This window comes from Phaethon lepturus, unplaced genomic scaffold (assembly GCF_000687285.1).
Source record: "Phaethon lepturus isolate BGI_N335 unplaced genomic scaffold, ASM68728v1 scaffold22815, whole genome shotgun sequence".
Lineage (NCBI taxonomy): Eukaryota > Metazoa > Chordata > Aves > Phaethontiformes > Phaethontidae > Phaethon > Phaethon lepturus.
In genome coordinates this window covers 1-24,357 of record NW_010542963.1, presented here as the reverse complement: position 1 = coordinate 24,357, position 24,357 = coordinate 1, and the positions used below count along the sequence as shown (strand labels likewise).

At 40.6% G+C, this 24,357-nt stretch overlaps 2 protein-coding genes across 3 annotated transcripts in view; one reads left to right on the top strand and one right to left on the bottom strand.

Moving 5' to 3' along the window:
* Positions 1–8,334, top strand: part of HEATR1 (HEAT repeat containing 1) — a 38,438-nt gene extending 30,104 nt beyond the window's left edge. The window contains 13 exon segments of the mRNA XM_010288219.1: positions 44–90; positions 945–1,068; positions 1,903–2,043; positions 2,261–2,550; positions 3,313–3,463; positions 3,972–4,130; positions 4,740–4,874; positions 5,131–5,235; positions 5,329–5,497; positions 6,215–6,369; positions 6,715–6,873; positions 7,564–7,672; positions 8,099–8,334. Of these exon segments, the coding sequence (XP_010286521.1) occupies positions 44–90; positions 945–1,068; positions 1,903–2,043; positions 2,261–2,550; positions 3,313–3,463; positions 3,972–4,130; positions 4,740–4,874; positions 5,131–5,235; positions 5,329–5,497; positions 6,215–6,369; positions 6,715–6,873; positions 7,564–7,672; positions 8,099–8,187 (1,833 nt within the window). The 3' untranslated portion in view covers positions 8,188–8,334.
* Positions 8,335–10,268: 1,934 nt separating this feature from the next.
* Positions 10,269–22,113, bottom strand: LGALS8 (lectin, galactoside-binding, soluble, 8). 2 transcript variants are annotated; one of them, XM_010288217.1, is made up of 9 exons: positions 21,974–22,113; positions 17,828–17,916; positions 16,866–17,076; positions 16,124–16,240; positions 14,411–14,467; positions 14,305–14,331; positions 12,837–12,925; positions 11,142–11,307; positions 10,269–10,689 (listed from the first exon to the last, which is right to left on the bottom strand). In XM_010288217.1, exons 1-9 carry the CDS (start codon positions 22,013–22,015, stop codon positions 10,540–10,542), a joined length of 948 nt encoding a protein of 315 aa, XP_010286519.1. In that variant the 5' UTR covers positions 22,016–22,113; the 3' UTR covers positions 10,269–10,539. The 2 variants fall into 2 exon arrangements, with proteins under 2 accessions (XP_010286519.1, XP_010286520.1); XM_010288218.1 differs by lacking the exon at positions 14,411–14,467.
* Between the last annotated feature and the right edge of the window lie 2,244 nt (positions 22,114–24,357).

Genomic DNA, 24,357 nt, shown 5'->3' with positions numbered 1-24,357 from the left:
TAAGTTTCACACTTAGCGTTTTCATTCTTCCTTTTTAAACCAGATAGTTGAATGTGAAGAAACAGAAGAGCTGCAGAAGTTGGAACAGAGGTACGCTTTAAATCTGTTCCATTCCTCCTATTTCTAGCTTTTGCTGCAACCAGGGAATAAGTTTAAGTCCCTTTAGAATATTTTTTTCCTTGAGGATACTTTTGATGTTGACCTTGGCAACAAGCAGTATTGATTATATGCAAGTTATTTGCATTTTGTTTTGTTCTGTTTTTTTTTTTTTTCAACATGACATGGAGTGTTTTATTTCTGAAGGATTGCTCTACCCAATATCCATTGTTCTGTATTTCTGATAGTGTTTACTTACATACTCGGACATAACTACTATCCTATTAATGATGGAGTTTCTAAAAAAATTCCAGATTTTTGGCAAAACATACTGCTTCATTCATAGGGGGAAAAAAAAAAATCATTATTCATGGGTGCCCCTATATTGGAGTAAGAAAATTACCAGTAATCACAGATCACAGTTGTAGTCTTTGGGCTGTAACAGCCAATGATGCAAAATTGAGGGTTTCTTTTGCAGAGGCTTAACTTTAATATTAGTCTGTTCTAAGTGGAAAAGGGTGTAGGATTTATCTTAAATGCTGTGTTCCTTAAATGCTCATTTTTAAACATCTGTATCTTCCCAGATTGTTTTTGGTTTAGAGTTCTTAAGTAGAGCTACTGTTGTACGTAGAAGCTAATTTGGGGGTTCTAGGTAGACTTATTTAATATGCACATGATTTTCCTTATTGCCATAGCTTGTTAATATGTAGGTGTGGTCTACTAGTCTCTCATTAGGTGTTTAACTTTCCTTTATTGTTGCTGTTCAGTGAAATTTATCCCCTCCAGTAATAAAGTCAACTTCTTTAGTGTCCTTTTTACTTACCAAAAGACGCTTCCTTTCCATCTAGGCTATTAGAAGAAGTTCTTCGCTATATAAACACTGTGGCATCTTCAGTGGAAGGAAACGCGGACAAGCCAACAGCCAAATTTTGGAGGGTTCTGCTTAACAAGTCCTATGATATGCTGGATAAAGTATGTCTCGTTAGCCCTCATGTTAGCAGTGGAACATTTCTGCTTGTGCTTATTAACCTTTGTAGGACTTCTTGCTGGATTAGTACTAATCTTTATCGGATGGTCTGCAACCTGGTGCATCATTGTTTAAATTTATCTAACAACTTCAATAACTACAGCTAACAGCTTAGACAGAACAACCAGGAAAAAAATCAGGAATGCTTATTTCCTCTAGGTAGTATTCTACTGGTTGGAAGCTAGCTGTCTGGTGGAGAAGAGTGGCTTTTGGCAGCATTTCTCACTGTTAACTCATGAAATGATTTAACTAGTGCTAATGGAACTGCTGTATATTTCTACATGGAATTTAAATGGAGAAAAAAATCCTTATGCTTTTCTTTCTAATCTTTTTCTGATCAGAAGCATATTGGTAGAATTGGACTGTCTGTCTTGTTGCATGCTGTGTGGCATATGTCTTTTTCACAGCTTGAATTTTTTTTTCGTCTGTGAAGCATATTCCAGTTCTTATGACATACATGCACAGGGCGCTACCAGAAGTATTTTAGGGTAAGGAGGGATAGCTCATCAGTGTAGACAAAAGCAATTGCTGAGATCTCATAGCTAGTGGATACTGGCTGGTTAACAGCCAGTAAACACACAGTAAGTACTGTGTGTTCTTTTCCTGCTTTGTTCTTTTCCTTGCCTCAGATACTGTATTGCTAAACCATCCTCTCTTCTTTGATCCTGAAACTCATGTTGGAAAGTTGAAGAAGAGTTTGCCTGTCTTATTTGGGGGCTACTATGTCACAGTGCATGACAGAGAATTTATGGTATTGTTTTGTTTGTGCTTTCTTGTAGGTGAACGCCTTGTTACCAACAGAAACCTTTATCCCTATAATTAGGGGACTAATGACGAATCAGCTCCCATCTGTGAGGCGTAAGGCAATGGACCTTTTGAACAATAAAGTGCAGCAGCGCACAAGGTGGCAGAAGAGCCAGGTGAGGCAAAGTGCTCAAACTCTGTTCCTTTAGCAGAAGTACCCAGGGAGAGATTGACGTAGAAGTGGTTTGCTCTGAGTAAAGGCATCAAGTACCAGTGCCAAGTCTGGCAGGCAGCTCTTGAGTAGTGGATGTAGGCTACCCGCGCACAGTTACCTTGCAGGTTCTGATTTTCTAATTGTATGCCTAGTATGTGTGTGTTCTCTTGTCCTCTTAGATCCTGCAGCTCTTAGAGCTAGTTCCTGAGCTCATTGCTATTGTGCAGTGTAAAAGAAAAGAGGAAGAGGAGGAGCAAGCCATCAACAGGCAAACTGCTTTGTTCAGCCTCAAGCTACTCTGCAGAAGTTTTGGCACAGAAAATCCAGCGCCATTTGTACCTGTTCTGAAAACTGCCATTGACCTAATTTCTTCAGAGAAGGAGGAAAAGAACGTGATGGGGAGTGCTTTGCTCTGTATAGCCGAGGTCACCTGTACACTGAAAGCCCAAGCAATACCTCAGCTTCCAAGGTACTGTTGGGTTCTTTTTAACAGAACCTCAGGAATTAGTTATACTAAAATGCATTACTGAAGGAACACTGATGAAAGCCAAGTGCCAGTCTGCCCCGTGTGTGTTTTGTGTAGATAAGAATAAAGGTATTCGTAGTGCTTGAAGGTGCTTCGTGGTCACAGAACTAAGAAGCTAGTGGGGAAACTGTAAGAGTTTTATAATCAATAGAGTTCCTTATGGAGTCTGCTACTGTGAACAGAGAGGCAATCTTTATGGCTTTAGAAAAGTCAGACCATATTCTGTATTTTTACTGTAGAACAGCATTTAAAAACATGAGAACCAGTACAGTTGGACACCCTGCATGTTACATTATTTTATTTTCCCTATTCAAGAAGAATTCAAGCATCTAACTTCTTGCTTTTAAGACTGTTTTATCTCATTACAAATACAAGTTTCTTACTGTTGTTAAATTCTTAAACTAAAGATGGGGCTTTGAGCAACCTGATCTAGTGGAAGGTGTCCCTGCCTATGGCAGGGGGGGTGGGCTACACAATCTTTAAAGGTCCCTTCTGACCCAAACCATTTTATTATTCGGTGACCATTAGCTTTGAAAAAAAATGAAATACAGCAGAAGAGCCCAGAATACTGAGTTTTCTCAAATACACATGCAAAAATTCATGTGAAAATTGTCCCTGCAGGCATAACAGATGGATGTATGTCATTGGAAATGTACCTCCAAATGGTCAGTGGTTTCACCTTTCTCTATGCTTGGTTATTCACAGGCTGATGCCAGCACTGTTGAAGACTTTAAAAAATAAGAAGGAGCTGATCTCCAATGAGATTTACTTGCTGAGTGCTGTCACTGCTCTGCTGAAGGTTGCAGAAACATTACCACACTTCCTTAGTCCTTACCTTTTGGATTGCTTGCTGCAGGTGAGCCACCTGACTCCTGCAGATAGGTAAAGGGGGACAGGATCTGCCCAGTTCCTAGAAGAAGCTAGAGAGATTACTTTTTTCTCTCTGAATCTGAACTAGGAGTGTGTGCCAACTATGTGGAAGGTCATAATGTATTTCTTACGCAGATAACTAAGACACAGAACATAAGAGTGTCTCCTACTCCTCCCTCTTGATAGGTTGTAGTTTCTCTCTTTGGAAAGGGAGAGGAATCTTGAAGGATCATACTGTAATATCCATGAGCTCATCAAATGTGTATCTAGCAACTCTAGTTAGGGTAATTCTGACCCCCTGCCGCTGACATGCGCATTTTTTCAGCATTTGTCTTCTGAAGACAGCGAAGCTCTGTATGCAGACACTTTAATGTAAGGTGCTCCAGGTGGTGCACACAGCAAAATTCCTGTCCAACACTTGCAGCAGACGACTATTGTAAAAAAGTCCTTGAGTTGTTTTACGTATGCGTAACTTTTGTCGGATTTCCTGATAGGTTGTCCGCTTGGAAAAGATTGTGGTCAAGTTTGGACCTTCTTCTCAGATAAGCTTACGTGTAACATCATTGAAAACTATCCTAGCTACAAGACTTGCTCCCCGAATACTTTTGCCTGCAGTTACAAAGTGTTACAGTCAAGTGGCAAACACCCGGAAGGTAAGGATTTTTTTAATTCTTTTGAATTGTGATTAAAAAGAAAGAAAAAAAAGAAACAAGCTGTGCAAAATTTGCTTCAACTGTCCCAGCTGTGTCCCCTCCCAACCTCTTGCCCACCACCAGCCTACTCACTGGGTTCACAAACGTGTGAGCTGCTGTGAAGAAAACCAACTCCATCCCAGCCAAACCTAGCACAGTCTTTATGTTATCTCTGGGTTTTTTTGGACGGCAGTGGCAACTCAGGAATGTTAGACCTGGAAGAAATGTGCCAGTTGAATGTCCTTTGAATGTCAGGTGATGAACGTGTAAGTGATCACCCCATTCATAAAGGCCTTGACTTCTCTGCTAGGAACATGAGTTGAGTCATAATTTTCAGGGCTTTGCTCCTGTCTCATAGGGGCAAACCTTTCAGACTTAACTGGTATCTCCAGTATTGGAGAGGGGAGACAAAACTCTTTTCGGGAATCCTACTAACTGCAGTCCCCAAAAAGTCCAGGAAAAAATTTATTTTATCGAGAGTGTTTTCATGAGTAAATGTGTAAAGTTCAAAAATCCAATTCCTTTGTCATGTTTCTCTGTTACTGCATTGCTTTGCTTTTGTTTTGGCAGAACTGCCTGGGTCCCCTTATGAACATTTTGAAGGAACACATTGTTGGTATGGAGAAGGAGCACCTCATCTCCCATCAGACTGAGCTGACAGCGTTTTTCATGAAAGCCCTGGACTTCCGAGCAGAGCACGCCCAGGTGGCTTGTTTAAGGGGATGAAGAGCAGCAGCTCAACCTCTACATGCTAATTTTATCTTGTTTAAAAAAAATCAGTAGTTTCCATTGCATATGTGCTCTAAAATTCTGGGTATCAAATATTCTGTTCTGGAATTGTTCTTGGGGTAGAAAACATTACGGTTGGGTATTTAGTTTGAAACAGATGAAATTAAAATGTTCTTTGAAAGCTCAAATTCTTACATTTCAAACTTGGAATTATGTTTTCTAATTTTTCTAGGATGATTTAGAGGAAGTTGGTAAGACAGAGGCTTACATTATTGATTGTCTAATAAGTATGGTTATGAAACTTTCTGAGGCTTCTTTCAGACCCCTTTTCTTCAAGGTAAGAAGTTTAAATGTACTTCATCTGCATCAGGATATTTGTATTTTTCAGTGCACAGACACAGGAAAGAGCTAATCTGCCTTTCACTTTCAGCTCTTTGATTGGTCCAAAACAGAGTCTACCCTAAAAGACAGACTGCTGACATTCCACCGAATAGCTGACTGCATTGCAGACAAGCTCAAGGGTCTCTTCACCCTCTTTGCTGGTCATTTAGTGAAGCCATTTGCTGAGACACTGAACCAGGTCAACATTTCTAAAACTGGTAAGCCTTCAGTTACTAACTACAGAGAGGCATGGGCAGGGTAACTCTTAATTGCTGAAAGAGGTTAATTATAATTGCTCAAAGTTTAGTCTTACAGGATTTACTTCACAGCACATACCTCTCATTTCTCTCTTTCTTCTTTCTCTCATAAATAAGGCATCTTTCTTATTCTGGTGGAACAAAAGGATATTTTTCATCCATAGGTTCGGGGCTGCCAGTACAAAGTTGAGACCACATGAAAATTTTCAGTGTCAGTCCTAGTGAGTTCCATGAGAATAAGATTGTGTAGAAAGAGGGCGACTTGTTTCTGTTTGGGTTTTTTTTCTTTCTCTAATATGTTACCTGGTGTATTCAGATGCCTCTGCCTTTTTGGCAAAAACAGGTGTTACTTTTTTGTATTAGGAAACTATTTGCCCATCCCAGTTGTAGTGACCTGAAGAAATTCTCCATATCCACAGGTATGGCCAAGCAGTCTTCCTATAGCCTATGGCTTATTCTCTCTTATCCCCAGCTGACCGTGAACTGCAGGGTGGACCTGCTAGGGCATTAGCTAAACGCCAGATAACATATTGCATCCACTTCATTGTTCTGAGTGATGAGTACGTAATTGCTATGTAGTACATCTGTTAGCTATATTCACAAACTAACAATGTTTCGATCTCATGGGGAAGTTTTCTAAGTTTTTTTAATTATTTTTTATTCTTCTCCTTGATGTAGATGAAGCTTTCTTTGACTCTGAGAATAGCACAGAAAAGAGCTGTCTACTGTTGCAGTTCACCATGGACTGTCTACACAAGCTCTTCCTGTTTGACACCCAGAAGTTCCTCAGTAAGGAAAGAGCAGAAACCTTGATGATACCTCTGGTCGATCAGGTATTGACAAACACAAAAAAACAATTCATAGCTGACTTTTTTTTTCCCCCCGCATCAATTTTCTCCCTTTACAAAAAGGGAGGAATTAATTCATTGTCTTTGGGTTACAGACAGTATTAACTAACTGCTTTGCCTAAGGCTCTGAATTACTAATTTTTTTTATTCTCTTTCTAAACATCTCCACTCCGTAAGGTTCATGCATGTTGAGCTCTTGCAGACTAGTGCCCTCTCACTGATGCTTTTTGACATTAACTCTTGAGTACCTGAAAGCCAAGGCTAGAAGTAGTGCTTTTGGCTGGGTTTATCTGAGCCTGGATCTGTTTGACAAGCTTTTTACTTCCACAGCTAGAAAATATGCTTGGAGGAGATGAGAAGTACCAGAACAGAGTGACAGCACACCTGATACCCTGCATAGCTCAGTTTTCAGTGGCAATGGCAGATGATTCTCTTTGGAAACCACTGAATTACCACATCCTTCTGAAAATGAGGCACACCTCTTCTAAGGTTGGGAGCTATCCGAATTTGAACTGGTTTTCTTTGTTGCATTAGAAAATGGGAACAGTACCCAAAAACCATAAGTAGATTAGCCAAGTCATTGCTAAAATAGTAGCCTAAATTAAAATACTGATATTGTACTATGCTACTCCCAACTTCTAAAGATGGCTTTCTGCTCTTACTGTAAGCATTCAATATTCCACATGTGGCTGTCTTCCATACTGTGTGGCTTAGTTTTTTTTAAAGATTTGGTAGCTGTTGGAATAAGAGCTAACCTGTTTGTGTATGAAGGGGCACTTTAGAGGGGGAACTGGAATTATTAATCAGCCTTCAGATCCCTTTATTATATAGAGTTTTGTAAAGACACTCCTATTTGACAGGTTATATGTATTTAGGGGGAGTACTTGGTTTTTCATTGCACGGAGCAAAGTCATTCTGATACAGTGGAACAGAGTAGCATTGTAACAGTAAGTTAAAAGACTGTTACATCAAATAACTTCCAGCAACATACCTGCTTCTTGCAACCTGTTTTTCAACAGGTTTGTTTCTCAGCCCTCATGTTGAGATTTAAATTAGCTTAAAACTAGTTCCCTTCAGCGTGGAAAGCTCTAGTTTACAAAGTTATATGGAAAGAAGGTGAGGGGAGGGCAGAAACAGGGAACTATAATGTTTGTTTCCTTAGAGATTGTTTTCTTTTAGGTCCGATTTGCTGCTCTGCTTGCTTTGGTAGAAGTTGCACAAAAACTGAAGGAGAACTACCTGGTCCTGCTACCAGAGTCTATTCCATTCTTAGCTGAGCTCATGGAAGGTAATGTTCTAAAGTTCTATTAGTGAAGGCAGACAACTGTCCTATGACCAAAAAAAGAATAAGGGCCACTTATTTCAAAGATTCAGACAGGATGATTGCTATAATTGCTATAAACCTTATGAATTAGTATACAGTAGCTTAAACTGTACAGGATGCAAACTGAAATGGATTGTATCCAACATACTCCTAGAGTTCAGTTGAATTACAGCAGTTTCTTCAGTGTTATAGCCTGTGCACATCTCCCCAGTTGCATGTTTTAGATCAGTGTTACAGTAGAAATACTTTGCCTAAGTCAGTGCCAAACTATTTCATACCTGGCTGCATGTTTGAAGACACTTCTAGCCTTGACAAGTGATGAAGCCTTCCTAGGGTAGCTTTGTAATCGCTGTTCTACTTAATTCCTGCTTTATTTCTTTCTTTTTCTAGATGAATGTGAAGAAGTTGAACAGCAGTGTCAGAAGACAATTCAACAACTGGAAGTCATTTTGGGAGAACCCCTCCAAAGCTACTTCTAAGTCTATCCCCTTTGCTTTCAAATTTTGTCTGAATGGTGTTAGCTTCACACATGCAGGTGTTACAGGCAAACTGTCATACTAATTTTTGTCAAAGCTAAGATCTTAACTTTCTAATAAAATATTTTAAGAATCTGGCTTTATCATTTCTGGATGCTCTGGGGACTTTTCGTATGACTTTCCCTTAACTGCTCTTTTCTTAACAGTGGGAAACTGGAGCGAGCTATAAGCCCATTCTGATAGCAGGGCACAGAGAGAGTGACATGTGAGACTCGCTGAATTCTGCTGTGCTTGGGCTGTGCAGTTACTGTCCCTGTGAAGGGGCTGTCATGCTGTAATGTAAGCATGGTACTCACTAGACCCATGAACTGCAATCCTGACAATCTGCTTTTCTGTCATTTTTAGGGAATTTATTTGTAAAAAGTAACCGAAATAATTTAGTAATAATAATACCTAATACTGCTACTGATTAGCTTCTTAGTCACCTGAAGATCAAGAATAAATTGTAATTACCAAAGTACCAAAACACTCACCACCTGTTTTGCACCAGGAGGTGCTGGTTCATTACACTGCTAGTAAGAAAGGCACTCAGGCTCTGCAAAGTATGGTTTAAAATACAACTGATTAGAACTAACACTATAAAGAGAGTAATCTTACATCTCATCAGGTGCTGGGAATGGGCCTCTGTTCAGGGTGCAGTATGCCGTGCAGATCCCCTCTGTGGAAAGGTTACCCCATCATGGTCACTCATGCTCTTACAGGATTTTCTTAAGAGAAAACAACCATTAATCATGTCTACTGTCAAACAAAAAGGATGTTCACATGAGAACTTCCTGCGTAACTCGTAGATGAAGGTAAGGACACACAAGTGGTGTAATTGCCATTACCGAGTGGGAGCTGCCTAGCCTTCTATTTCTGTTTCTACTTCTGAGCTCCTCTGTTACAATTGGCCAGCTAAGTTTATCCTGCAGCTGTATGATGGCATGACACTGTCCTGAAGGCCACAGCAGCACGGCCGAGGCCAAGGCCTGCTCAGGTTAACTGCTCTGTGGATCGCTAACTCCTTGATGTGGAAATGGTCCTCCAGTAGTCAGCATCACTATGCCACCTTGGAGATACTGGTAAGATAATAAGCCAAACAAGACAAAATACAGACCAAAAAGGGATCATAGCTACTTAACTACACTTGGAGAAAAACAGAATTCACAAATGTTTTTATTTATGCTTTTTATACATTAAATCTGGTAATTTATCTTAAACAGTCTTTTAGTGTACATCTTCTTGAAATTGCTTTATTCTTTTAGCAGCTGTTAAGATAAATAGGAACATCCCTCAGGCATGTATTGACAGCCAGTAGCAACTTATTTTTAAAAAGAGTATAAAAATTAAGACTGACATTTGTATGGAAAATTGATTAAATTAGAACGGCTTGTTTCACATAGATAGAAGGTATTTTAATACAAGACTGAAAAAGGATTTATTCTCTATTCCACTGATGAGTATCCAAGTCTCATCTTGGCTGAAACCCTGCCTGGAGTACCTGGGTTCACACATTTTTAAAAAGTGAAAACCACAAACGTCTACTTCACTCCCTGAGCAATCTCAACTCAGGAGCCATTTCAGATCAAACAAGCTTTCAAAAGTTTGTGCAACTTAGAACTAGCTACATCATTTTCATTTGTGTCACTTTGGAAAACTAAAAGCTAGAAGTGCTGCTGCATGTTTGATTTAAGCCACTTACTTATAAGCAGGAGGTAAGATAACCATGAGTGTCAGAGAAGGTACTACTGCCACAGCAGGCTAAGAAGCAAGACCAAATTCCTCTTTGCCTTTTGCTAGAACTGATGTGTCAACTGTTTGCTTAATCCAGCCTCAGTGAAAAGGTTCTCATTGCTAATATAAACTAAGAAGTAGAAGAGCATATTTCATAATTCTATTTTAAATGAACTATCAGTGTCCTTTTTGGGGTGGATAACCGTATCTTTAGATCCTATTTCAGTCTTGTTTCTACTTCTCACTATTGAATGTGCTATCAAGGAAGGCTGAGCAGTAGTTTTGAAGACACCAAGTGCAACTGTCAGACAACAGTACGATGCAGCATTTTCGTACCGCGAGGTTCAGTAATACAGGAAATCTATCTGAGAAAACACTTATTTAGCTTGCCAGGATACTGTAAACTAGAGGAGGATTTAATCTCACAATTAGCAGTTCTGGTACTCACATAACTCAGAGAAGCACACACAGAAGCCTAGATAGATAAAGGCAGGCTCAGCATGAGTCAGCACCTGTTTGTACTTGACAAGGAGGCACTGTCATCAGAAGAGGTTCAATTCTTTTAGTACTGATTGAAAAGAACTACCAGCTCCTCACATCTAACAATTGAACATCGCCCGTGATTTCCACTATGTTGATCTTTTCAAGTTGTTTAAAACGATGCTTGTACTCCAGAGTGTGAACACCATTAACAGCAACTTTGAACAGGTGGGCATCACAGAAAATGATCAGCTGGAAAGCAAGAAAAGAAAGTTACATTTTGAACTCAGGTACAACCTGAAAAACAACCTAATGATCTAGCCTAGACTTGGGCAAGCCCTGCTTCTGTTACAAAGAACATTTCATACAAATGAAACATTAAGAAAAGTGAAACATCAATGAAATTCATAGAATCATAGAGTATCTCGAGTTGGAAGGGATCCATAAGGATCATAGAGTCCAACTCAATTGAATTAAAATTCATTCTGAGCACAGGATAAATTCTTGCAACTATTTAAAAAGAAAACTGTCATTAAAACCAAGTCAAATCTCCACTCCTTATGGTCCCATTTAATCCTAAATATTCTCAAGACATTGAAATGGCAGTTTTATTTAGATGTGTATTAGTGACATGACATTGAAGCACCACTGCTAATCCTTTTGGCAGAATTACCAGTTTGATGCTATGTTTCAGTTAATCTTACCTCAAAGTACATCCCTGGACTGAAAGGGAAACTGGCAACTTCCTTTTCTTCTTCTCCCCAGCTGTCATGAAGGTATGAGTTTCTTACAAAAACTTTATTTTTCATTCGGGGATTCAGATGTAATGCAATGTCCTTTGAGTCACTTGATTTCAGATTTATTGCAAAGCTGGAAGATATTTTTTAAAAAGTTTACTATAACAAGTGTTTATAAACATGATGCAGTAGTCCATGCTATTTACCAAGGCCTTAGCCAACACTTAGAACTGTTATAGAGCCAGGGCCGTGATTCATGTGAAGAACCAAGCAGGCAGTTAGCATACACTTGCCTCCTTCGCACAGAAACCTTTGCTGGAGGCAGAAAATTTAGGCTATGACCCTGCTAGATCTGTTTCCTCGCTCACAGCTTTCTGTTCATGTCTCAGAAAGGTGGTATTGAGCCAAGTGGGCAAAGTGCTGCTCCCCTACAGCACTAAGAAGCAGCATTCTCACAGAAACATACAGTGCTACTTGCTCCACCATCTCTATCCCTTCACTTGGGCAGTGGAGAGTGGGACGCTTTGTTTTACCTAAAGACATTATATTCTTTCTGCCAACAAGCTGGTTAGACTCTTAAGTTTAAGGATTCTCTCTGTACACTTAAGATGGTGAGAAACCATGCATACAAAGTGTTACTTTGCAGGCAGCGTAGCTCTGCCCAGGCTGAATGAATACTCTGCAATCTCGGACACATTCACAGCACAAGGTTCCTAAAGGGCAGCTCCAGAGAAGACTGATCAGAGGGAAGTCTCATCCAAATTGAGATGAATGCTTCAACCTGTGGCAAAGTCCTCACTGCATTTGAAGATGAAATATTCCTCCCCCCAAATTAGCTCCGGCTGTCAGGTTATTTACCTCCTTTGAAAAGCCTAGAATTGCTTAATCCAGATACAAAATACACCAACAAGGAGTGCAATGCATACACACAGTGTAAAAAGCATGCTTCTCATAATTTGCACTAATTGCTTCATTTTTAGGCATGTTTCTGCAGAGCCAAAACCACCCTTCAAGTAAAGGGCATGCTGAAGCACAGACGTTTCCTCGGTTCCATTTTGACCGTGTTGCACTCCTCTTTTTCCCCTCTTTATGGAAACGTGTCGTCTTTGCCACCTGTTGTTCCTAATTTGCTATCAAAATTATAGGTCATACTCCCCTACAAGCTTTCATCACTCTCGTGTTGTCAGTTAGGCACCTTCACAATTCCACAGTCCCTGAGGAGGCTATCCAAGAAGTACTCAGAGAAACCTTGTAACATGCAGCATTTGAGCACACCAGCAACTCATTTAACTCACTCATTTTCCATCTACTTCTGCCAGTTCCCCAATGCTTGGATCTCTTCGGAATAAAAGCTGTCTTTGTACGATATGTGTGCTCATATGCCTTGCATAATGGAAGCCCTGAACAGACACACAATCTTGTTAACGATGCAGATTTAGTAGATAAGACACTCAGGTTTTACCTTCATTTTTCACAACAGAGCTGCTCTTTAAGTCCTCTCTAAAGCGGTATCCTGCAGGTTCCTGAGAAAACTGCACTGTAGTTTCAGATGATTCCAGATGCAAAGTTGCAAGTGAGTAAGGATATACTGAGGCAATGGAAAAGCCTACTCATTCTCAAGAGTAGCTCAGTTAAATAGCAGAAATATTCAGTTACACTTACCTCTTTGGGTTTTTGTTCACTTCTCCTTTAATGGCAACTGTGCATCCTGGACGAAGTGCAGTATCAAGTTTCCCAATGTAAGGAAGTCCCTGCAAATACACCACCAGTAAAAGTTTTGACTGTCACTTACTTTTTTCAATATACAAGCTGAGCTTTACTATGGCAGGAAGAAATTTGGCCTACGATTGTGAATCCACACTTAAAGCTAAATTTATCCCTACCAACATGTTCTGGAATATTAATATTATAAAGGAAAAGAGATAAACATATCAATGTGTTGGTTTTTTTCTTTAGACTACCATCTTGGGTTCAAAAAGAACATTATTTACAACTATTTCTGCCACCACCAATGATGGAAGGAGGGGAGAAAAAAAAGTAAGCACAAAACTCCCTGCACTAATTTAAATTTGTATCACGTAATTATTCAGATACAAACATCCTGACCTCTCGTCTCCAAAAGCTTCAGTTATGCTTCAAAGATTAAGACTCATGCTAGGTGTTTAGTCCCACAGTTGCATAAGCACTAGAAGTAGGGTCACTGAGTATTCTGTCCTGCTGGCACCAGTTCATATTGGTAGATAGTGCAAGTATTTTATCTGCCTTTTTTTGTTGTTGTTGTGTTAGAAGTTATTTTGATCAGGGAAAATGAGTAAATAGAGAAGTACTTTGCTTTTACTTTTTTGTTGAAGTCCACACTTGCAAATGACAACATTGCATATTATTTGTTTTTGAAAAGAAGACTGAAAAAGGCAGACTGTCAAGTGACAAGGCAACCAAAATCTTGGCACTCACTGCAACTTCACCTTCTCCACAAATTCTGTTTGTATATATTCCTGGCTTCCAACTCCTTTTCAGTTTGAGCGTGGTCCTTACTCCAGTGTGGATACCCTCCACGTGTACAGCTTTTTGCAAAAAGATGAGCACTCACTCTGTCTATGCTCCATGCTAGCTGGGTGCGAGTTCCAACCCTAAGGCATGATGCTTGCATCCAGCCACCTGAAGGGTATACAGGTAAGCACGGACCTGTCAGCAAGAGGAAGATGTAGCCTTACAGGTTCTGAGACATGCACATTAACATAAGGCCATGTGGCATGACATAACTGCAGAATACTTTTTTTTTGTAGGTGTTCCCCAAGGCAGAGAAAACTAAGTATGCTTAATTGAAAAAAGTTTTTAAATGTGACTTGGTCCTTTAAAACTTCAGGTACCTCACTTTTTATTTCTCTATTTATGGCTGTGGATGTTGCATTTATCTTTTGCATTTACTGTAGGATTTAACAAATAGCCTCACTCTTACTATCAGCAGAACTCTTACTATCAACCTCACTGATGATCATCTCCCAATAGATTCTTGATTCCCTTGTTCTGTGCATGCTTTTTTCGTGGTTTTATTTCCATTAAACCACTGAGATGGTTTTTTTGATTTTTCTTTTTCTACTCTTCACACAAGTCTACACAAGACACTTACAAATTGTGAACCATCTGGCATTTCCCCCTACAAGAGAAAACAAACAGCATTAACTAGCTTATCAGACAACAGGGAGATTCATTCAACCTTTTACAAACATACGTACATTTTCTGTGTTTATCTTTGTTACTCCTAGAGATGATGGCTGAGAGCCTTGTAAAGACTGCAGAGAGAGAGATATTTATATGTCACTGCTAACATCATAGAACATAAAGTTGGTTTAGAACCATGTATGTATCTGTGCTGCTTTGAAAGGTGAACCGTTAACAAGAAAATCTAGGGCTATGGTAAAGAAAAAGATAGCCAAACTCTTACAAACCATGGAAAAGTCCTGAAGATCAATTGGTGAAGCCAAATCAAGATTTCCAAAGACCACCTCATTACAGTTTGAGTCCTTATTTAACAGTCAGAGCACTGTTAACTCCTTAGCATCTAAGGGTACCCACTGAGCTTTCCCTACTGAGGTAGAAATACCAGCCGGGCAGGTCCACGCAGAGGTACAGTTCCAGTCTAGCCCTGGCAGATTGTGTCTTCAGCTTCTTTATTTCAATACATGCCTCCCTCTTCCTCCTCATAAAAGCATATTAGAAGCAAAGACAAAAAGGAAACAATGACCCTTCTCCATTCCTTTTTTCACCAAAGGATACACTATCAGCAACACAGACTAAAGTAACTCTGCTTTGTTTTGTTCTTGGGACAGAAACCAACCTACAGCACCTGCTTGCCCCTAAGCTCTTCTCAGAGTCAGTCCTCCAAAACCGGTACTCAGACAGCTTTGAAACACTATTCTCGCAACATGGCCAAGTGATGGGGCCCATAAAAGTCTGTGCAGAGGCTTTGCAAATCATCAGCGAGTAGACATACCTTTAAAGTTTAGACCCTATTTTGTTCAGGCCTAAATCTCCACCTTCCATCAATACAGTTATTAGTCTGCTAACCTGAGTTAGACCTGATGTTTGGCAGCAAGAGACCCAAGCTTTACGCACAATGTAGTGAGGATGGGGCTGAAGAGACCCAAAATATTACACAGGAGTAGGCAGGCTGCCTTAGTGAGTGGCAGAAAGAAAGGGAAAAGATACCTTCTGTATCTCCCTGGTATTTATCACTTTCTGTTTCTGCTCTAAAAGTCTCACCCTTCCAGAGCAGAAGGATCTTTCCTTCTGCATAGGCAAAAACATGTTGTTCAATTCCTCTGTGTTGGTTTACTTCCTCTAGCAGAGCTGATAGCTGAAAGGAAGCACAGCTCTGCTTGCACTTTATATTCACTGCAGTTTGGTGCAAGTGCAAGTCAAGCCACAAGGTCGTCTTCAAGAAAGGACATCTCTTCTCAACCCCCAGAAATAAACATACACTCCCACTTATCATTTCATTCAACAATTTGGTCATTTTGTCAGGAAGAACAGGGCTATGCGTACAAGAAGTTCCAGACATGGATGAACTTGATATTTGGAAGCCAAGCAACAAGTTACAGCCATGTAACCGAACTTGTCACTGAGAAGCACTGAACACTGAGAGTTCATTTTGGAGCTCCTGCAATATTTGAAAAGTTTAATCCACTCCCAGATTCAATATCTGTCCTGTTAACTTTGTAAGCTGTAAATTTTGTCATCCTTTTGCTCCTAGCCTCAACACTAAAAACGGAAGTCAGACATCCTCACATGCCACTCGCATGTTGAGCTGTGGGGAAAAAAATAAGTCTTGTTACTGACGTTAGACTGTGTAACTACTTTACTTTACTTCCTTAGCCCCATAAATACTACTCTCTAGTTAGCAAGACAGAGAAAAGGCATCTAACAAGTCAGATGTCTATATAACTTACATTAGAAACAAAATCTATAGTTTTGATCTGCACTTTGCCATATATTCCAAGAGTATCTATTCTTTCAAGGCTAATTCTGTGGTAGTAGAGCAGCAAGTGCTTCTTGTTTACAGTCACCTAGAGACAGGAAACAAAATTGGAAAACTGTATTAAACATACATCACACCAGCCAAGTATCAAATTATATGCATGTATCTCTCTTTTACACTGGTTTGGTACAGAAGCAGGGAGTGTCCTAGAAATTTCAGAGCAACTAAGTTCTGTTCATCCATGATTCAGTCTCTCTCCATTATTATCAGGGGGATTTATTTGACTATGCTAAAATTTGCATTTCACACCTTCTGTTTCTATCACCTGATCATTTACCAGTGTGGTACCGTCAACCTAATAGAATCTATTATTGCAGTCTAACAGAGCAAGACAAATAGATCTCACATGTTTCCTCCAAGAGGACTGTCCTACACCAGTCACAAAACAGGTTTACCCTAAGGTCAGCCCTTTGCACATAAGAAGGGAAGGGTGGAGTAGCCACAGGAGGAAGTTACTTGCCTACTCATCCAACTTAGAGGGAAGCAATACAAAATTAAAGGCCTGATTTATTTAGCACCTCTTTAAAGAGAAGCTTCTAAACTTTTCTGTAGTTAAACTATACCTAGGTAACAGAGAAACCAAGGCTTCTACAAATACCTCTCCTTCATTGGCCTGACAACTGGCTATGGACAAAGAATTGACTCGAACTCACCTGGAATTTATCCTTTAAAATCATGATGACAATCTCAAATGACTTCCCTTTTTGAAAGGGCATCTCGTAAGTGATCTCCTCCCAGCCCCATTTTTCCCTCTCCAGTGTGTTGCAAACAATACAGCCAGACCTTTTGAAGCGGGGGTTGAAATGAAACGCTACATCAGCTCGAGGCTTTATGCTACTGCCACACTGTAAATCCACCTGGAACCTAATCATAAAAATAAGACAAACCACACTCAGCTCAGTCAGTCACGAAATCGCCTAAAAGTTCGATACACTCGTGTGAAGCGTCAAAACAGGCAGACACAATGACTGTTGTTCGATAAGGAAAAAAACCCAAACATATATTTGTCCAACCCCTACACATTTGTGAAAAGTTTGCCCATGACATATGGGAGAGACAACCATCTCAAAGCCAATAATCTCAAAGACAATTAAAATACTTGAAGTATTTATTTAATGGTCATCATTCATATCATGTAAGCTCCTCACTTACTGTGTTCACCACCTTCTTTCCCATCATCTTTATTACATATTATTACCAAATGAACTTTAGGCAAAGCCAGGGATCAGAACCCCCATACTGGGCACACGCAATAGTTCATACCTCCTTAGTCCAGTTTAAGTTAATTACTTCATGCAACACATTCGGTTATCGGTGTTGTTAGTTTCAGATAACCTCTTCAGGGAAGCAGACATATGCTATGACAGGGAAAACATTGCCAAAGCAGGCCAAGCAGAAAGAGGGAAGAGAGGATCAGCACAAAGCAAAAAATCAGTTCATCCTCTACTTCTCAAAGCTTTCATTAACCTTGTAAGCCTGTATTCACTCCGATGCTATCACAAGGTTTTAGATCAAGCCTTTGTGTGCCACCATAAGTAGGACCCCTGGAAACATTTGATCCATTACATTCTTGTTCACGTGGTGACACTGCAACAAGTGACACTGTGGCCATTACCTGTCTGCGTCATCAGGAACAGTCCCATGTATCACAATCAGCTCTCCAGGAACAAGGCCACCAAGTATCGTCCCAACATATGGAATGATCTGGGGGGAGGGGGGGGAGAGGGAGGGGAGGAAAGAAGAAAAAGAGATTCAAATAACATTTTGTGATGGAGGAAAAAACAACCACAATACTTTTAAAAATAATATTCTAATAATTATGTGGTATTCTAGTATGTTAAAAGAAACAGTAGAAAAAGCACTAAATACCCACCACAATGGGATGGAAAAACCCAGCAGATTTTCATCTACAAAAACCAAGCTTCTCAGACAAAATTAAAACTAAAATTCCCAGCCCCCATTCCTAGCTCTAAAATTAAGAATGGCAATATTTTATCGCCTCACTTTTAATAGAGTATAAAGAGGATTCACTTCAAATTAGGTCATTGTCAAGGGATGACTATTATCAGCCCTTTGCTGGTAGCAGGAGGCACCTTCCACAACCCTTCTAACCCGAGACACCAGCAGCTGCCTTTTTGCTTGTTCTTGCTCCATTTTGGAAAATGGTGATGGGAAAAGAAGAGACAACGTCACAGAGTGTCATCGTGGTAAAAACTACACAACAAAAACAACAAAATACCTTATCCTAGTGAGCTAAGAACTGCAAGGTGCATTTGAAATAGCCTTGTTCAGGGGTCTCGGTCTTTATGATATCTATGGTATGCAGTCTAGCTCAAAACCTGCCTATTTTTTCTTCTGCATCAATAGGTGGAGAAGGTAACACATGCACATTATGCAAAGCTGAAATGGCAACATGGTAGGAGTTGTTAAGCCATATGAAGGGACATGTCAGTTAAAATAAAAGCCCCAAACACCCCAGCACAGCTCTCTAGCAAAGGCTGAAACATGCTCACAGAAGCCCTACACTGACCACCAGCTGGTGCACCCGAAATTTCAGGGAAGGGAAGCACCTTAATAGAAAACTGTGGAAGTTCACAGGAGACTGATCTGAAAGCAAAGCTGTAAGTCTGCATCTCATCACGTGCTTTAGACTGAAAAAGGAAGTAAATGGTAGCAAATGTTGCGCTTGTTCTGATTAACAGACACTAATTTCTGCCAAGGTTGTTTGTTGTTGTTGTTGTTCCCCCCACCACCACCTCCCCAATCCCTGATCTATGGAGCAGTGTATAAGATTTTAGGACATCTTTGAAATGAAACATCAATTGCAAACAAAAGTTCCAGTAATTTAACAACAAAAAATGAACAGACTGGAAATACTACTCTTGAATGGAATATTGGACCACAAAAGGACAAGTTGAGATTTTTATTTTTTAAATACACATATATATATATATATCTCTCATAATGCAAAACAGGAAGATATGAAAAGGGGATGTGTTTGCTGACACCTATTCTTCTGAATTTCTGAGAAGGGAGAATGACAGCAAAAGTCATCTAAATCCAGAGTGTTGATGATTTCTGCCAGTAGATACACATACTTTTCCGCCCTCTCTCCACGTCCCTTCTCAGCTACCCACACATTGCACAAAACCTAATCTGCAGTTGTCTTCTACATCTGGCAAAACAGACCTAAAGAGCTTGCGTCTCAAGCATAAGCTCACAAATGGGAAAGTTGTTTTAAGTCTCATGTATTTTTACTGGCTTAAGCAGATGCAGTAGAGGAGGACCAAAATGTGAAATTAACTGTTAAAAGTGAAAGAATAAATGGGCTGAAATCATTTCACTTACTGGTAGTAGCTTGGTTCCTTAATATACAAGCTGTGCACAAGAGGCTCATTCATGCTTATTCAGAGAATAAGAACAAAAATAATAAATAAAATAATCAAGATATGTTTTTTCTTAGTTTTAAACACACTGCTCCTGAGGGCTAGTATTCTGAGTAATGCAGTAAAGTAATAAATTACTGGTTCAATCTCCAAAGATGAACCAGTGAAACATACAGACACAGGCCAGGGATGCTGGGACTTAACCACTCTAGTGGATCAAAGTTATTTACCCCTGGAAGAGAAGCTGTGGCAAAAAAAAATTCTTCACATTGAAAAGGATGCATTTATTTAAAAGAAGGTTGGCCCGTGAATCTTCAGAAGCTTAATATGTAATCTGCAAGGCCATAATAGAGCATTTCCTGGGTGCAATACCACAGACTTAATGAGGCTTTGTCACCACGGAATTATTGCTGTGCCTATAATTTCCTCACATCTCAAGCCATTGTTCTATTAATTTGTCCTCACTTATTAAGAGTAATGCTTGTGACATCATATGATCTACAAGCATCCCAGCTCTATTCCAGACCTCCAGAAATTACCTCTGAAGCCAAATGGTCAACGTCAACTGAGTTTGAGAGGTGTCAAAGATCAAGTTCTTTCTAATATCTGCCAGTTTTCATAAATAACAGGACAGGTTATGGTCTCACAGAGGAAAGGACTGTGTTAACACAGCTTTCATCCAGCTTGCTGGGTAGTGGACAGCTGCCCCATCAGATGGGGCATGACAACATTTCTTGCCAGATGGGTGGAGTAAGGGACGTAAAGAGGAAAGCAGGATTTTCTGGATGATTCAGAACAGTACCGTAGTGAAGAAGTAAGTCTTGGACTCCAACCTGTAATAAAGCCCTTGAGTTTTGCTGCTCAAGGAGCAAGTCACTGCAACACCAAAATCTTCATAGCCTGCCCTCCTCCATCCCTACTAAGTTCACCTTGTGGTATCACATAGGTGAAAGAATCACAGACGGGCTGAGGTTGGAAGATACCTCTGGTGTCAATGCCTTGCTCAAAGCAAGGCCAGACAGAGCAGGTGGCACATGGCCTTGCCTGGAGGCTGTCCTGAAGTTATCAGCACAATCTTTCCCAACTCTGCCTCCATACTCCAATCTCAAATACTCTTATCCCCACCTTAGACTCTTGACCCCTACGCCCTAGTTTACACCTTTATATTGTCCAGCCTTGTCACCCATCACACTCATCAGTCCCCTTACAGCCATCCAATTTTGCTGAACTCTTACACTCTCCCTTACACAGTCCTAAACTCCTCCTAACCCTCCTCTTCACACCTCGTCTCCCACAAAAATCCCCATGTACCAACTTTCATCCTCCCATTTCCTTTTGCAGTTCGGTCCTCCCACCTTCTTGTTAATCTCCACACAGCTTTCCTTCCTTTCCCAGCTGGGTTCTTTGAAGAGGGTTGAAGCTATTCCCCTGTCATGCCTAACTCTATCCACTTCGCAAGCAGTGAACATATAGTGAGACTGAACAATCAGATTCACTGAGGGCACAGATGTGTATCAGTGCAAAGCTACAATAGATAAGGAAGTCCTGTGCAGATCTGTGCTACTGTATGCTCCACACAGATACTCTACAGACTTCAATACTAATTTTTAAGAATCCTAGCACAGAGTGTTAAAAATACGATTTCCTGCAGGCTCAGAGGAACTACCTTTTTAAAGATACAATGAAAAGCACAGCTCCAGCCCATCCCTTTAGCCACATGCCACTGTCAGACCACTGTCCCAGATCATGAGAATACTAGAGCTTTTCAGAGAAAGTCTCCAGACTCTAAACTAGGCAAAACAACATTCTGTCAAATCCACTCTCCGCAATGGCTGAATCGCATTAGCTCAAGTCTTCCTTACAAAACAGGATTTATTGTAACATAAGATATCAACTATCAAAAAAGATTCCAAGTTTAATTGTTCAGACTAAAGTTACAAGAGTTATAAGCACCACAACAAAAAAAAAAACCCAAAACATTTCATGAGGGCTGCCACGCACCACCCCTTTTTACAACGAATTAGGAGTGAAAACACCATTTATCATATTTTCACCTTTCCAGCACATTCTGCAAAAATGCCAGACATCCAGTAAGCTGTGCATGAAAAAGGCACTCTTACCCTCCAAGGCCAACAGAACTTCCTTCCTGTTTTGGAAGTCCTGTGCATTAAGTGTCCACCTGCTTCTAGCACAATTTCTAAACACCATCAGCTCCTAGTGGCACCTGTGACATTCCTCCTCAAATACCTGAGCAATGCAGAGAGTTCTCAGTAACACCCCACACTGTGCAAAACAGTACGAATACTAACTACTGACAGAAAACAGCGAAGTCCCATTTCCCAAAGGAGAAGTTGTTGACAAGACAGGGAAGTTACCGGGTTACTGATTGTCTTCTGCAGTCCATCCAAGGACATCATCTTCCCTCCTCCAGTTTAAGTTTGTCAGTTCTGTGTGACCACTGCTGGAGTGTCTGCAAAGGACTCCCTGGTCAGGCAGCACCAAAGGAGGGATCCCTTCAAAAAAACCAAAACTTTTAATTAGAAGGAAACAAAGTGACACTACACAAAGTGAAACCCTCTAAGGTATAACTTTAAACACCACAAGAAATGATGCGAACATCTTTCCCTTCCAATAAATTTGCTGGAGTTTTGAAATATGAAAATTAAAGGCTTGCTTAAAGAAATAAGCAAGCCCTTGTCCTAACAAGGGACAGTGCACACAGGTAACACAATGTCAGCAACTTCCTGAGATTATGCATACTGAGACAGAATCCCACGCAAAAATCACCATTGTACAGGGGAACACCGGTAACTCATTGCCCCTCAGCTGGGCCCTAATAGCTCTCCATTCGCAGCTGATCCCTGCCTGCAGACAGGGAAAAGATGCACACAGTACAAAAGCAGTTTTTCCAAGACAAACAACCATTTCTGTTTCCTTTAACACTGGCTGTGCCACCCCCAGGTTTCCCAAGGCAGACAAGCCTTAGGGGCTGAATTTGCTTTTTCCAGTTTTATCTTACATAAAGTTAAGAGATACTAGGCAAAGACATAGAAGGGAAGCAAAGCGTGTTTTATGTTTCTTCCTCCAACACATACAATCCCTGAACTCCACAAATAACTGCAGGACTTTGTAAAACTTGCATTAAATGCACAGCATTAACAAGAAATGAAACAGCACCTTGTGAGTATATATCTAGCTATGCTGTAATTTCTTTAGCAAATCTTCTAACAAAGTGACCAAAATTCAGGGCTCAACTGAAACTACTAAGTAATTATTTCTTGCACATTCTGGAGAAATAACTTAAGATAGCATGCAGGCTGTGTGGTGTGACAGGCAGACAGGAAAAAAGTCAAAGGTGAGCGTTCTAGTGTGTGACAACTGCTAGCAACATTAAAAGAAAAAAAAAATTAAAAAGAAAAAGAAAAAAAGCAACACCACCAAACCAAAAACTCAACATCTGTGACCTGTTCCACAGGGCCCTGGGGTTAATCATCTGCAATGATTCAACAATACAGTGGCCCATTGCAACATCTGGCTTATCTTGTGGGAGATTTGGGCCAGAAGGGTATTAATTCTCCTACTTAAGACCAGTGTCCAGAATGCAATTCAGAGAACATCAGGTGCCTATGCTGCATAACTGTTTTGCCCCTTTGATCTTCCCATGGGATACCGCCATCAATTCACAACAGGAATGTGCAAAGTCAGACAAATTTCATTATTTTAATTTTCAAAAGGAGGAAATCAGGACCAAAGGAAACAATAATTCTGACTTTAGCACTGGAAAGTCCAACAGCAGACCCAAAAAAATGAAACCCACACCTACAACCCCGTGTCCAGCAGCCTGCTAACTGAACTTCCCCGGGTGTGCAAGAGCAATCTAGACCCTGCTGAAAGAGGGTCCTGGAACAGAACTGACCATCAGTCTTGACAGACCAGGTGGCACTATGGTAAAATAATGGGTTGAGGGGGGGTTTGTTTGTTTATTAGGGTTTTTTTTAATTGAAAAGTTCATAAAAACGAGCTGCAATTCAGGCTCTGTTTGGCAAAACAGGAGATGGGCATGCAACTGCCAGGTTCTCCTGCAACCTTCTATCAGAGAAACCACTGTCAGTACATGTTACACCAAATCTTAAGTCTGCAATGCTACAAATTAAAGTTTCCTGCCTGTACTTCTAGAACTGAAAAAAAAATATATGGTTTGCTGTTATCTCACACACTGCAAATTGTGTATTGAATAACCTCTTCAGTCAAAAAAAACTGGAAAACAGAAAGGCCAACAACCAGCTATTATGCTGTTCCTCTATGACATGCAGAAAATACCTTTCACGAGGGTAACCCAGGTTAGAATTTATAAGCAAAGCTAGATTTTACACCACGGCAAACAAGACTTCTGCAAAGAGAATAAGCAAGATGCTTGCTAATGTCCAGAAAGTAACGCACAAAACAGCAGTGGCGTCCCCCCGCCGCCGGCTACAAGCCCAAACCTACAACACACTACGAGGACACGACTAGTTTCACCGAGCAACCTCGGCCACTTCAGCCCTAATGCGCCCCGAGGAAGACCCGGCTCCACACAGCGGCTCCTATCACCCGGGCCCGCTCGGCCTCGTCAGCGAGCGGCCCCTCTCCTCCACAGGCAGCCCCACAAGAGACGGGGGGATATTGCTTGTACCCTCCGGTCCCCCCCAACAGGCAGCTCCTCCTTTACCTGCGCAACGTACCTCCGTGACTAGCAGCGCCTGGAGACCCGCGGGCTGAG

Bases quoted from the DNA above. Each gene is read 5' to 3' on its own strand.
- LGALS8 (XM_010288217.1), bottom strand. From the start codon at position 22,015: ATGATGTCCTTGGATGGACTGCAGAAGACAATCAGTAACCCG. The intron at 17,917-21,973 runs GTAACTTCCCTG...CCCTCCCCCCAG, and splicing joins AGAAGACAATCAGTAACCCG to ATCATTCCATATGTTGGGAC. The intron at 14,468-16,123 runs GTAAGTTATATA...CTCTCTCTGCAG, and splicing joins CTATAGATTTTGTTTCTAAT to TCTTTACAAGGCTCTCAGCC.